The 15,149-nt window shown below is 45.0% G+C and overlaps 1 protein-coding gene across 2 annotated transcripts in view; it reads left to right on the top strand.

The window, feature by feature from the left end:
* Positions 1-15,149, top strand: part of SUFU (SUFU negative regulator of hedgehog signaling) — a 94,137-nt gene that overhangs the window by 39,015 nt on the left and 39,973 nt on the right. For both annotated transcript variants that reach the window (XM_054163954.1, XM_054163952.1), the window contains exon 4: positions 13,329-13,471. In XM_054163954.1, the coding sequence (XP_054019929.1) occupies positions 13,329-13,471 (143 nt within the window). The remainder of the gene's footprint in view (positions 1-13,328; positions 13,472-15,149) is intronic.

The raw sequence follows: 15,149 nt of genomic DNA, 5'->3' as shown, positions 1-15,149 counted from the left end.
AGCACTGCCTGAAAGAGAAGGCTTGTTTTCAGCTGCTACTGCAATTTAGATAAAGTAGGTCTAGGCCCAGTTTGAGCTGGCTAGATTCCAACTGATGCTGTCCCTTTTAATTCTGTCAACTTGTGTCCTGTTCCTGCCTGGGAACTGAACTCAGCTTGTTGCTCTTCAGCTGTTCAGTACAGTTCATTCAGCTGCTTTGCTTTTACGACGTGCTGGGTTTTGTTTGTTGTTCATTTTGTTTAAAAAAAATGAGTCTTCTCTCTGTGCCTTTGCTTCAGCCTGTGTGTCCTGAGGCTGTTCCCAAATCTCAGAGGGGGACAGAGCAGCAAGGCTTGTAAGTCTGATACACACATTTTTCAATGCACAAGTTGATTCAGTCTTCTTACTGCATGTGGGCTGCTGCTGGGGGAGAGAGGATGGCAACAGGCATGGGGACCCAGGGGAAACTGTGTGACAGCATCTGGGTGCAAGGCTGCTGTAGCACCCAGTGTGGTAGGATGACAGCCAACAGGCCCTGTGACACTTGGATGTCAGCCCCTAGCAGGTGTTTATCATGAGTGGCTGCAGTTTAAGATCAGAGTAGATTTTTGCCAGTGTTTTCTGCCCAAAGCAAAGGGAGCCAAACTCTTTCTGGAAACCTTTTCTCCATCCCACCCAGACTCTCCCTGATGCAGGAGGATGAGCCAACATAGTTCAGTAGTCATGAGGTCTTGGGTGACAGGTTGGACTTGATGATCTTTGAGGTCTTTTCCAGACTTATTGATTCTATGATTCTATGCTGGGGACCAGCAGGCCCTATTTAGAAGAGCATCTCTGACTCCTAGGATAAAGAAGTGAGGGAGAGGCTGCTTATGGTCAGCCCAGCCCTGGACCAAAGCTTTGTTCACTGTAATAAGAAGGAATGCAAGACAAAGGAAATAGCTCAGGGAAGGCAGAAAACTCCCCCTCCTGCTGATGTGAGGTCCTTTGGCATCTCACCTGTGAGATCTTTGTCCTGAATGGGCTTTCCTAGGAAACCGAAGCAGCCACTTTAATAGTTGAAAGCTTTTGCACAGAGCGGCATTGGTTCTGGAGCTGAAAGCCACAATGGATTGTTCTGCAGTCACAGGAGCATCCTCTTTCATTGCCTGTGTGCAATTGTTTGGGATGCATAGAGGAGAGTACTGAGTAGCCATCTGAGAAGGCCTGTTTTTTCCCTTGGCAGTTGCCAAACCCATATTAGATGAAAGAGAGAAGAGTGGACTGAGCTGAAAGTTGGGTTCACTTACATATCCTCCTCCTTACACTTTTCTATTGAAGATCTGTGCAGCAAGTGGTGCTCAAACTGTGCTTTCTGACTAACCTGCTCTGCCTGCAAGAGTGGCAGTGTGAGGAGCTCATTATAGACCATCTTCTGACAGTCTCAGATGCAAAGATCTGTTGCAGGAGCCTGCTCAGCTAAGAGGCAGCAAATGGGCACAGCAGGGGAAGTGTTTTGTTCTTGGTGGGGAAGAGGAGCTGGGAGAGTATATTCAGAGGCTGCAGAGGCAGTCCAGAGCTTGTGGAAAGGGGACTCTCCTGTTTTCTGGTTTAAAATCAGGGGCTTAAAGGAATAGAATAGAATTAACCAGATTGGAAGAGACCTTTGAGCTCATCAAGTCCAACTAGTCAACTAAACCATGGCACCAAGCACCCCATCAAGTCTTTTCCTAAACACCTCCAGTGATAGTGACTCCACTACCTTCCTGGGCAGCCCATTCCAATGGCTAACAACTCCCTCTGTGAAGAACTTTCTCCTCACCTTGAGCCTACACTTCCCCTGGTACAGCTTGAGACTGTGTCCTCTTGTTCTGGTGCTGGTTGCCTGGGAGAAGAGACCAACCTCTACCTGGCTACAGCCTCCCTTCAGGTAGTTGTAGACAGCAATAAGGTCTCCCCTGAGCCTCCTCTTCTCCAGGTTAAGCAACCCCAGCTCCCTCAGCCTCTCCTCATAGGGCTTGTGCTCCAAACCCCTCACCAGCTTTGCTGCCCTTCTCTGGACACGTTCCAGCAACTCAACCTCTTTCCTAAACTGAGGGGCCCAGAACTGGACACAGTACTCGAGGTGCGGCCTAACCAGTGCTGTGTACAGGGGCAGAATGACCTCCCTGCTCCTGCTGGCCACACTGTTCCTGATACAGGCCAGGATGCCATTGGCCTTCTTGGAATCGTCTCAAAACACTTGAGGGGGCATTTCAAAAGGTGCTCCATAGACAGGCTAGCCATTTTCCATTTGAGCCATAAATATATCTCTTGGGTGAAGTAAGTGTTTCCCTTGCACTACTGTAATGAGTTGGCCGAGCTCAGTGCATAACTAGTATTTTACACAGATATGTGTGAACACAGAGTTCCTCTGTTTCCTGCCCTTCGGCCTCCTGCTTTGCCAAAGCAAAACAAAAGCTTGGCCTGTGCAAGTTCTGAATTCCTGAAAATGTAAGAGAAAATAATCAACCACTGAGAAAAATGCTACAGTGCTCCCTCGAAGACCCCTGCCCTTCCTGTCTGCTATGAGCCCCAGAACTAATGCCTGGTTAACTAGAATTCCTTCCTGAAGAGATTGTGATTTGATAACTCTGTAGGTGTGTTCTCACAGACCATCTCCCCTTTCTTGAGGAATGTGTGCTAAAAGGGCTGCCCTAGTGCAGTCTAGCAGTCTTTCTGTCAGATGTATGTGCTTTGAAGCCTATTAAAAGAAACTGCTTGCATCTTCTTTGGGTCCTTCAGAGAATATTGCCTTTGTTCCCTATAAAGCTTCTTGAAAGCTCTTCAACAGGAACATCTCATAGATATCTAGGGGAAGATCACAAGTGACTGTTGTCTTATGTTGCTCCTCTGTCCATCTAAGCATCCATCCTTCTCCATGGCCTGCACGTGTTCAAGTACAGAGGAGATCCAGCAGCAAGAAGAACGTTTTTCTCTCCTGCTGCATTTCTCTTCCTTTGCTGAAGACAGTTAAAGGTTGCTAAATGCTGTGGCTGCAAGTCTTTGTTGTAGTTGCACCTGGCTAGGAAATACTCAGGTAACTGTAAAACATTTTGGCTTTTGTGTGCCAGAACAAAGGATAGGGATGCTTTTTAAAATGAAAGGCAAGTATCTCTTCAGATTGGCCACATGGGACCACATAATCTGTAAAGCAACTGTCATTAAATATCTACTTTGACCTCAGTCCTTATCTGACAGGAGATCCTGCTGGATAACATCCTTTCTCACTCCTGGGCCTCCACTTCATCCTGAAGTTATTCAGTTTCTGGAACTATTGAAAACATAAACATTGTCCTCTGAAAGTGAGCTGTAAAGCATGTCTTGTTCTGCTGAAGGATGCAGAATGCTGGTGTCAGCACAGCTGGACAGAGGTGGGAGGCTCTCTTGCCTGGCCTGGAGCTCAGGATTTGGCGAGTGAGAGATTCCCACTCCTCTGCAGTTACTGGGCTGGGGGATGGAGAGAGTAAGAGAGGATTGTCCCACTTGCCCGTTGAAAGAGGGCAGCATCTCAGGGGCAACTGATCTGAGTGACAGGGTGTGGGGAGCAAGAGAGTTTTGTGAGGCTGCAAAGGATCAGTTTACATCTGTTTGCTTGCTTTCTCCACCATACTCAGACGTGCCTTTTCATGCTGCCATGCTTTCCTCTAGCCTTCTCTCACTGTGGGAGAGAGCCATGCAGATAAATCTGCAGATAGATGAAAACTGTGTTGTTGCAAAAGCAAAGTAGGAGATGCATCCTGCCCCAGGCAGTACTTATGCCAAGCAGCTCCTGCCTCTGCTGACTACAAGGACTGGAGAAGGCTGCAGGCAGCAGATGTGGAGGAGCTGAATGAAGTTGAGGGGAGGAGAGGAAACATGGGAGGAGGTGGCTGGCAGAGCAGGCTCTATGGAGTCAAGGAGAGGACAGGGGGCCCACTGCTCGCAGAGGGTGGGAGCATGCCCTGGGCATGGGAGTCCCTTGCTGAGAGCCTGCATGAGAAATTCTCAGAGGCTGCAGTCATGGAAATTGTGTATGCATGGAGAGATGGGCAGGGAGAAGGAGCAAGCCAGAGACACAGATGTACAAGGGATTGAAAGAAATGGCCTGGAAAACAGAAGAGGAAGAGGAGGCACAGAACTAAATTGCTGATTGTCTGACAGCATTTTAGCATTTATGTTTTGGCTAAAATACTACACTCTGCAACATAACATGAGGTGGATGCTTGGTATCTATTTTGTAATAAGAAAACCAGCATTCACAGCCCCATCAGTGGAAGCTGCAGTACAGGGGTGGGTGATGGCTCTGAGCAGGGCACGAGGCGCAAGGAAGGGATGGGAGGCCTTTCATTGTGCTTTCATTCCAGGACACTTAAAGGATCACATAAGTTTATTTATGCTTGCACAGGCTGAGGCTCTTTTGAGAGGCCCATTGATTTTTCAGGTTTAACAACCTGGAGCTGTTGTGTTTTCATCCTGATGGTCATTTTTTGGGGGGGGGGGAAAATCTGCATCACACTTCTGTCTGAAATTGTCTTCAAACAGCAGAGGTCAACCAGTCCTTACAGTACTGATAATCTGGGCTTTTCCACACTGTTTTATTTTTTTTAAAGAGCCTTTTGCCTAGGCCCCTTGTTTCTAAAAGCCCAATTTGAATCCCTGCAGCGGAGCCATTGTTTAATTGTACTCCAGGGATTTAATTCTTCCGAAGGCATCTTGTCAATGCTGCATATCTGCAGCAGGCAGCAGCGCTGTGTGCATTTGCACCTCTTTGGAGTGCCAGAGCTGGGGCAGTGCCTGTTTCCAAGACAGGAGATAAAGGGGCAGCAAATCTGAAGAGAGAAATAAAAACAGGGATTAAAAGCATATATATTTTTTTTAATGTAGTGCAAGTATGTCATGGCTTGGATCCTACTAATTTCTTATATATTCTTACAGCACATTCAGCTTGACTTGAGAATGGAATTATAAACTAACTGCCAGCAGGCCCCACAGATTATATTCCAGTTGGTTTTTTCCCCTCAGACAATCCATGTGTGCAGTCCTTATAGGTTAGGAAACTAAGCAGGCAGGCTGAATTTAGCATTAATTTGAGCATCCTGACATTGTCTTAATTTAATGTGGTTGGCAAATGAGGCTGAACGAAGTATTTTTCTTTATACTCTGTTTTGTGCATGTTCTGTGCAGTTATTTGCATCTGCATAATGGATTGCAAGAAGAGTGTTGCTTGGAGATTTGCAGACAATATTCTTATCTTCAGCTTTCCTATCATTTGTTGCAGCTCCATCTTTGCATTCATGCTTCATACCCGTGGTTGAGCTAGTTAGGAATGTATTAAGTAGCTCTGGTGTCAAAATATAGCTCATACATGTCTGTGCTGGACTCTGTGTCTGCCCTTAGTTTCTCTCAATTAATTCTAGGTGTTCGGCCCACAAAATGGTACTGAAAAAGCAGCATCAAACGTTATTTGTGGCAGATTGCCAGGGTAGCTTTCTTCTTTCTTTCTTTTTTTTTTTTTTTAACAGAGCCAGACTGAATATTAAAAATGTGTTGAAGACAATGCATTTCTGTAATAAATTCTACAGGCTGTGCATAGGGTAATAGCAATGCCATAAATTACATTGTGTCTGTAAGTAGAGGATAAGCTGCGTTCAATTTAAACGTCTGATTGCATCCCTGTCGTGCTGGTCAGGAACTCACTGGGGCCCTTTTTAACATTCCTGCACCCATAAGTCATGAAGTCAAAAGCCTTCTTTCCTTTGCCCTCAAATGCAGCATTTCTCTTGAATTATGCCGGCCCAAGCCTGCGGCTCACTGCCTGCAGTTTAGCTGAGATCTTGCAGTTGAATGTAAAATGCAGGTTTGCACCCCTTAGGAGCAGCAAGTTTTCAAGAGAGCCATGCTGAGAGCCTAGATCTGGCTCCTGTGAGGGATGTGGTCATCTTGATTGCCTGCCAGCCTCGCTGCTGCAGATTTATCTGGTGTATTTTTTTGGTCTGAGGCTAGCAGAGAAGCCACAAGCTTGCTAAGACAGTTAAGCAACAGGACTGGCTCCAAAGGGTGACCCTGGTAGATGTTGCCTTCTGAGGGGGACAAGCAGGATTGTTTCAGCGTCATGTTGCACATATCCCAGATTAAAGTGGCCCTGTAACAGTGGCATGGCTTTCTGCAGAAATAAGAGGAGCACAGAAACTTGCTTTGGAAGGATATGAGTGGAGTAGAGTGGCTGTTTTCCCAAACCCAAGCACACTTAGTGGTGAATGTACTGAGGCCTTCGCCCATTCTGTAGAGTGTCAGCTGTAAAGGTGACTCTACAGCTGTAGAGTGTCACCTGTAACACACTGTTCAAATGGATTTCTCTGTCTGATGAGTCAGAACTGTTGAACCTGTTGCAGGTTTTAGCTGGTATTTGGAGGGAGGACGTGTCTTAGAAGAGACACAGAGGAACAGTTAGGCTACAAGTATGTTTTCCTAATTTGAAAAGAATCTTTCTGAAGAATTTTATGCTGTGATTGTGTCCGAAAGGGACATTTCTGGTGATGCAGCCTGCACTGTTCTGGAGCCTGCCTCAGTCTGGGAACTGTATGCCAGGTGATGCATGGATAGGAGATGTGCTTCAAGTGCCTTTGCTTTCTTCTTGCTGCTGGAATAGCATCAACTCCTTGTTTTCCTCCATGCAGTCCCCTATGCATATGCCAGAGAAGATACTTGACTTCTAGATGCCCAAAGAGCTATTTTCCACCTACTTAAGGTGCAGAGTAGCAAATTCCCTGGAGATGTTCCCTAACCTGGATTCAGCCTGAGGTCACCTTTTGAATGGAGATTTCTTAGCTTCTAGTACTTGGGCCAGTTTGGCATCCTATTTATCTTACTCCCTGTGGTTATTCAAGGGAGTAAGGGCTTCTAGAGGGATCCCATACACATGAAATTGGCAGGTTTAGAAAACAAATTGGAAATACAATGGGAAGCAATCTCTGTTTCCCTCTAGAGCTAGGCAGTATCTCTTGAATGTAGACTGCATGCATTACACTTTATAAAACATCTTGAGGGCAGGAACATAGCTTGATTTTATTTCTTCAGGCATCATCTGTATTTTATCAAATGAAAGGTGGGGGGGAATGTACTCCAAGAAAGGACGTGAGCAACCTTACACAAAGGAAATTTACTAGTCAACAGCAGGATGGTTTTCTCCAAGTTATTTCCCCACTTCTCATTATGGAGCTATTGGTTAGTAAAGTTAGGAGAGACTGTGAGGCCAAGTTGTGACCATTGCTGCATGGAGGAACCTCACCTGTTTTATATGGGCTGTAAAAGAAAATGGATAATGACATTTTCAAGATGTCAAAATAGGGGAACCTTCACAGACTGGTCTGGTGTCACTGTCTCACAGGTACTGCTTTTGCATGCTAGAATGGTACAAGAGCTGGTCTGTGGGAAATACACAGACTTCTCATTTTCATAAAGCTGGAGAGAGGCTTCACATTTGCTATTGTAAACTATTAAAGAAAATAGTTTGACATTAAATCTTTTAATTATTTCCTTGATGAGTTCTATAACAAAAAGGTGAAGGGGGGGCAAAAAAGGGCAACAGTAGTTTTTGTTAAAACACAGAGTTGCAGAAAAGGAAGCAGCTCCAGATCTGTGAGGATGGGTCACCTTGCTGGGTTAGGTTGAAGTCCTATTAGTGCCCCTTCCAAGCAGGAAGGGTATGAGTGTCCAAGGGTGCTACTGTAAGCAAGCCAATGTATCTACAACACATCCAGCACTCCCGTGGTAACTGCTGAAGTGTGTGTGTGCTTCCCCTGAGGCAGGTCAGGTAGCTTAGCTCTTCATTCCATGAGGGGAATGTGTCGCTGCCTCAGGTTTACTGTGAGGCAGCATTCAACAGCAGTCCCTTGTGGATCAGCTTGCGTGCGATAAATCCGAGCCTAAGTTTACTCCTGAGGATTTGCTGATTTATCCACGTACTACAGTCATTGGGATTTAAACTTTTCATCTATTTTCTTTGCTATTTTATTCCCTCTTTTGATGGCTGGATCATTTCTGTGCCTTGGCATCTGTCCTACAGATTTGACAGTTCCCGGGTGAGGTCCTGGTAACTTTTTCTGATGACTGTTGGTTTTGCTGTGCTGATTGAAGGAAGTGGGGCTTATGCTGTCATGCTGTTCTCAGGCCTGGAAGACTGACTGTGCTGCCCTAATGGTGTTTGAACATGAGACTTGGCTTTTAAGGGGTGGTAAAACTGAGCATCTAGATAAGTAAACATGCTAACTGTGCCCCCAGCGGTGGAGAAGACTGGAGATGAGCTACACTTGGCCATAGATACAAGTGAACCTCGATGTGGTCCTCATGTGCATGCCATAGCTGCAGAAGCTACTTTGGTCAGACCTTCAGCCTCCTTAGGTAGGCAGTGAGGACTCTGTCTACAATGTGCACACCTGCAGAGAAGAGAGTATTCCACATTCTCCGAGCTTACTCCTGAGTACAGGAACACACCAACTGGTTTGAGGCTTGTGATTTGTGACAGGAATATGTCAAACTGCTCCCATTACATACAGTTACTTCCCTGGGTGTGTCACGTCTCTGGTTGACTTTGCTGTGGAGTCAGGTAACACACAAGTTCAAAGAAGCAGAAGCCTCTGCAGCAGCAAATGATGCTTGAGTCCTGGAATTTGCTGCTCACAGGCTGATGGCTTGCCCTCTTGTAATGGTAGAGGTGGTGCTTGTTCAGTAGCAGCCTGTGATTTTTTCACAGCTACTGCTGAAAGCCATCTCACCTTTTGCTGGATCCTGGATCTAAATATATGTTGTCTATTTAAGAAATACAGTGCCAAAACCATTGTAACATTTGTTGTGCTTCAGTTCTTCCTCAAAACCAGTTAAGAAACTTTGCCACAGGCGCTAATCTGCACAACATTACAGCAGGTCAAAAGGGTTGTTGTAGCAGAGTTTCTTAAGAGTGAGAAGCATTGGCTTGGTAGTTGCTGCTTGGATAAAGCAGAGGCTGTTCCCAAGCCTACAAGGGCCTGGGACAGCATCAGTGTTGTGATGTGATCCTTGCAGAACCAGCTTTATTGCTGACTAAACTTCCAGGTTTACTAAACTGAGACAATTTGCAAAGCAATGATCTGTGCTTACCTGAAAGGGGAGTTATGTTTTGGCCTAAAACTAGAAATTGTCTTGGGAGGCTTGTAGTAGTGAGTCCTGTCAGACTGGGTCAGTGCTCCATGGACATAAACTTACTCCTGTAATATTTATTTCTGCATACATTTCTTTTACATGTTTATTAATATCTATTTCATGTCTGTATTTTCATATATTTCATATATAAATCACATATTTCATATATATTTCAAATATTTCAGAGAAGGGCAACGAGGTGAGAGGCCTGGAGCACAAGCCCTATGAGGAGAGGCTGAGGGAGCTGGGGTTGCTTAGCCTGGAGAAGAGGAGGCTCAGGGGAGACCTCATTGCTGTCTACAACTACCTGAAGGGAGGTTGTAGCCAGGAGGGGGTTGGTCTCTTCTCCAGGGCAATCAATACCAGAACAAGAGGACACAGTCTCAAGCTGCACCAGGGGAGCTTTAGTCTTGAGGTGAGGAGAGAGAGTTGTTAGCCATTGGAATGGGCTGCCCAGGGAGGTGGTGGACTCAACCGTCCCTGGAGGTGTTCAAGAGGGGATTGGACGCCGCACTTGGTGCCATGGTTTGGTAGTCATGAGGTCTTGGGTGACAGGTTGGACTTGATGACCTTTGAGGTTTTTTCCAACCTTACTGATTCTATGATTCTATATGTAAGTAGCTTCTAGTTGTGACTGTAGGTAAGCATCCAGGTGTGTATTGAGAGGTATGGCTATAAAACCATGAAAGTTGTTGAGACTTGTGTTGGTATCGTTGTCCCTTGGTTCACAGAGTGTAAACCAGAGATCTCAAGAATTAGTTTGGAGGTGGCAGGTTGCTTCTCATATTAGTCCATATGATTTGGGAGGTACAGGGATGCATTTCCAAGAAAAAAAGGAGGTGGTGCATGTCTGACTGAAATGTGTTTGTGCTCCTTGTGTACCTGAGATGAGTGAATGTGTCTTGTGCCTCCTCATCTCCTGGTTTTATGGGAAGACTTATGTCCATGTAGGAAATATTGTCGCCTGGTATGTGTTTGTGGATGAAAGGCAGGTTGTGCAAATTGTGTGTTTGACAGCGCCCCGAGTGAGAGAGGTGTGAAAACCACAGAAGGCTTTTCACATCCCTCTGTGCTATGATGACTTCGATGCTATGTCTGGATGTTTTTATGTTCTGATCCAACATTTGTGAAAGCCACAGGTTCAGTTGCAAATTCACTTTGCAGGAGTCATTTATGAAAATGTCAGGATTCTCTGGCTTAAAAATTTGTAAAACTTAAGTGCTTAGAAAGCTTTTCAGAGCAAGACAAATAAAATCTAAGTGTGAGAGATAGGGAGGGAAGATGCTCATCCCTGTTTCCAGTATGAGGCAAGAAAAAGTGGTTACCTAGCCCTTTGCTTCTGTAATTTCTTAGTTTCTGTGGCTGCCAGTCCTGCAATTCACGCTGTCTTCAGTGCTGCAATGGTCTCTGTTCAAGAGCTGATCTTGCATTCCACATGGGTTACAATACAGCAAGCAAAGAGCCGAGTTGCAGGCTGTAATTCTCAATTCTTTGCACCCTTAATTTGGCTTCGTGTTATTTGCAGAATCATTTTGTGTGTGTGTGTGATTTAATTGGGTAGTCAGTGTGAATTTTGTGGTGTTCATGTGCAAGCAAGGGAGAGGGAGATTTTCTAAGTGTTCAGTGTTCACATGGACATAAACAGGTGGGTTTCCAGCAGAGACATTTGCATTTGAAAACCTGCTCTATACGGGCAGGGCTTTCCCAGGAGCAGCAGCACCAGCAGTGAAACGCAGCGATCGATCAGCATAGAATTGTGTGAGCATTTGATGGGCAAAATGTTGTGGTATAAAGACAGGGCCCGAGAATAAGCTCTTTGTGGTTTTGTTTCATTCCTGAAAACTGTGACTGAGAGGCTTTTATCATTTAAAAAAAAAAAAAAAAGAAAGAAAGAAAAATTAATCAGCCACATTTTGGCTAACCTGGAAAATACCCCAAGCTCCTTTGCAACGTCCTGAGGGCTGTTTCTTTCGTGCAGTTTTGATCTACAAAAATAGTAAAAAACAAGGGGCCTCATTTCTGTCTGCTTATACTTTCAGAACTCTAAAAGTAAAGTAATATCTGAGCCACTCCTTTCAGCCACAGAGCTGAAAGCGTGTAATTTAGTGTACACCACGATAAGCTCTTTCAGGCAGCTTGCATTCACTGTTTTATTTCTTTCCTAATTTTAGCTAAGGAAAGCATTCCCTTACTTATCACAACCCTTCTGCTACATGTCTCGTTTCTCGGGCAAAGGTCTTTATGCTGTTTGAAGTTTATTTTAATTCTTAATCAAATGAGCTGCCCAAGAAAAGAACCTCAAAAGAAAAAAACAAACCCTCTGTGTGAAAATGTTTCAACGCACACCAATGGGGACACCTGGTGGAGAAACGACGACTTGCTCAGGACGCCCTGCATGAAACCCGTGAATGGTGGGTGAGCATGAGTTAGATCATCAGTGAGGTGACTGTGACTATTTTTAACCACAGCAGCTGTGCAGTAACTCGTTATTTTACTTGCCTGCTGCTGATAGCTCCCTCGAAGCATCCTCTGCTTGCTGCTGGCCAGGAACATGTTCATGTAGTTGTGGTGGGGTTGATGCACAAGTGGTATGCAAGCACCCAATTCCTCTGTGTCTGTTGTTTAATGAGACTGAAGACAAAGCTGCAGTTACTGGCAAATGCTGTTTCTTTCTTGCTGCTGCAGAAGTTGGCATGTTCAAGGATTCTCAAATAAGCCCTATAGATAGCTATTTAAGAGACATCCTGTTGATGTGTATTTGGAAGGTGATGTGGGGATGTTAGGTGAAGATCCAGGACCAGCTCATAGCTGCAGGGCACAGAACACTCCTCTCAGTTGGATCCTCCTCTGTATGATATGAGATGCTTCAGTCTTGACAAACAGCAACTCAGATACCCACTAACATTTTCCAGTCTGCAGTGAAACTCCGGGGTCTTCCTCCAGTGGACATGATCTCCCTTTCCCACTCTCCTCTAAGTGTGGCCTTGAGACCGGCCACGGTGAGGACAGATGCCCACACCGCCTTCATCAGTGAGCTTGGTCAGGGAGAGGGATGTCATACTTGCCACTGGTTTTGGAAGTAGGCAGTACTCAGCTCATCCCTGAAGCACTACCCTTATGTCAGGGGACAGAATATGGGTTCCAGGCCATTTATTTCCACTCTCCCTGAAGTGGGACAAGTACAAGCCCTGAGGACAAAGCAGTCAGCTAGGAAATGTTACTGCAGACGTGCTCTAGGAACTGTGTGCAAATGTATGCTTTAACTGGTGTGACAATGGTCATGGTTGGTTGTCTTACTTGTAGCTCGCTCAGAAAGCAAGCATTAGCCTTTCCTGTGGTGGGACAGCACCATACAGATGGGTTCTGGTGTGCCTTCTGGCATGCGCCAGCTGTGGAACATGGGATTATCAGAGCGTTTTGTCTTTCTAAGTAGGAGAGGAGAAAAGAAAGGAATGCTTACAGTCATGAAGAAAGGAGGATAATTTCTGGCTCTTTGTTTTGATGCAGTGTATTCTGACATAGAGTAAAATTTATATCCTGCTGGTTTTCTCATTGTTTGGGAAAGAAGGAACATACTAATTGTAATTCTGCACCAGAGCCACCAGACAACTGGGAGAGAAAGTGACTTTGACTTAGACCGTCACAACTTTGACAGCAGACTGTGGATTTTTATTAGATACAGCAGAGTGCTGTTTGTGTTTAATTCACATATCACAATCCTTTTCTCTGTGGCAAATCAGAGCTGCAAATTAAGTATGAATTGCTGTCCCATAGGCATTCAGTATGGCCTGCTGACACCGCATCCTCTCACAAAATCAGGCTCACAGTGAATGAGAGACAAGCTAATTTTATGTGGCATTGTATTTGATATATTTAGTTGGCATTCCTATCTTGGGATTAATATCAAAGCAGGATACTGTCTTTTGCCACTGGACTCCAGAGCGGGCAGTTTTAGAGTCAGTGTTTGAATTTAGATGGCTCAATGAAATCCTTTTTCTGCTTCAGGTGCTTCAGCTAACTCAGAGACTTGGCAGAGCTGGCTGGAGGCAGTCACTGTGAATAGCCACCTGCAACTGTCCTGATCCAGACCAGCAGTCAAGAGCATATGCTAACAGAAGGAATATTCTAGCAGACTTTATGGACTGAATATTTCTTGCTTCTTTTCCTTGCAGAAAACACCTTCTGCAGTGGTGACCATGTATCGTGGCACAGCCCTTTGGACAACAGTGAATCTAGAATCCAGCATATGTTGCTGACAGAAGACCCTCAGATGCAGCCAGTGCAGACTCCTTTTGGAGTTGTTACTTTCCTACAGGTATGACCCAGCAGTGGTGGCTATCGCTGCTCCCTCTTGGATGTGGAATACACCTAATGTTACATTTTATTTAGCTTTAATAAGTCAGATGCTTATTACCATGACATCCACCTTTCATCCTTACTTGAGCACAGTGGATCTCATCTATGAGTTGCTTCTCTGGAGGTATTCATTAGGCATTTTGCCAGGTTTGAGCAATGGCATGCTCAACTTTCAAGATGAGATCTCTGATGGAGAAAAGGCTTACACCCCAAAACAGACCTGGGGTTGACTATTACTACTCTGAAATTTCAAACATCACCATGAAAAAAAGCTGAGAGAAATGCTTGTAATAAGTAACACAGAGCTAGATTCAGCCTACTTCTATGGCAGGTTTGAGTTTCAGGATAGGAAGAGTTTGGAGCAGGACTTTGAACTGCTTTGGCATTATTAAATGGCAGAAATGTGGCCTGCAGTGTTGACACAAAGATTCTTTAGAGGCTGAGGGAGTTTTCCTGTACTGATCTACTGTTTAAGAAAGATTCAGTTCTGCTTTGCAAAAGAAACATTTTTAAAATCCCATGTGATTTAACCCTGCTGTTCAGTGAGAGGAGCTTCCTTGTCCAAGCAGATCTGCTTGCTTTTCTGAAGTCCTCCTCCTTAGTGATATCTCTTGGACAGGGGCTGCTTTGGATATTTTGTAATTGCATGGGGAGTTATTAACCTTAGTGGAAGAGCTAGCACAGTTTGTGTCAACTGCTGATTTCTCCCTGCTCTCTGGTAAGATCCCATCCCTTGGGGAAACAGAGTCATCTATATATTACAATTCAAGCTTCAGGTTGCTCCTGTTTTTCCATGGCCGTAGTGGCAACACACAAGGGGAAGCTCCGTTAATACAGACCTGCACAACACAACTGCTGTGCAAAGGCTTTCCTGAATATTCTGAGGTGCCCAAATATCCATGTTTTATCAACAAGAAAGAGATAAGTGTGAGACTGATTAGTGAAAGGTGAGTTGTGGGACGTGGAAGGAGATTCGGAGAGCCAAGCTAAGCCGGGTAACTCCTGGCTGACTCCCCAGTTCGTGCTGCATTATTCTGCATCTCTTCTTCAGTGCCCAGCTGTCCTGAATCAAAGGACAGTCAGCTCTTGGCCTCCAATCTTCCACAACACATACAGTTGACTTGTTTTTCCCATTTGTTTGATGCTTGTTGTTATGGGGTTTTTTTGACCCATGAGGATAAATGATTGCAAAAAGAAAAGAATGAGCACAAAATAATTTCCTGTTTAGGATCTTGTTGTTTGTATGCAATTAGTGAGTGGAGGCCCAGGGAGGAGCGTTCTGGAGCAAGGGTGATTCAGGCTGTTCATGGAGGAAGCTGGGAGATGGATGGGGATGAAGTGTATCTCCAGGGGTTGCATGCTGAGAAAGTGAGCTCTGCAAGGAGCAGGGGAGGTAGGGTGTGCAGAGCTGGGTATGTGCTGACGTTAAAGTCACTCTGTCAGTGCAGGGGGGGTGGGGGGGTGGTGAGTCAAAGGCACACCATAGACTTCTGCTTGCTGCTCTTCAGAACTTCATTTTCAGGTTTTCTCTTTTCTGTTAAAACTTCAGTTGAACAGATTTTGACCAAAAATCCAGTGCCAAATCCAGTTTCCTTGGAAAAGCCAGAGATTATTGAGGAAGAAAATAAAAGGCTGTG

This window comes from Dryobates pubescens, chromosome 8, assembly GCF_014839835.1.
Source record: "Dryobates pubescens isolate bDryPub1 chromosome 8, bDryPub1.pri, whole genome shotgun sequence".
Classification (NCBI taxonomy): domain Eukaryota; kingdom Metazoa; phylum Chordata; class Aves; order Piciformes; family Picidae; genus Dryobates; species Dryobates pubescens.
The sequence above is the reverse complement of the archived record's forward strand: the minus strand, read 5'-3'. Positions and strand labels throughout refer to the sequence as shown.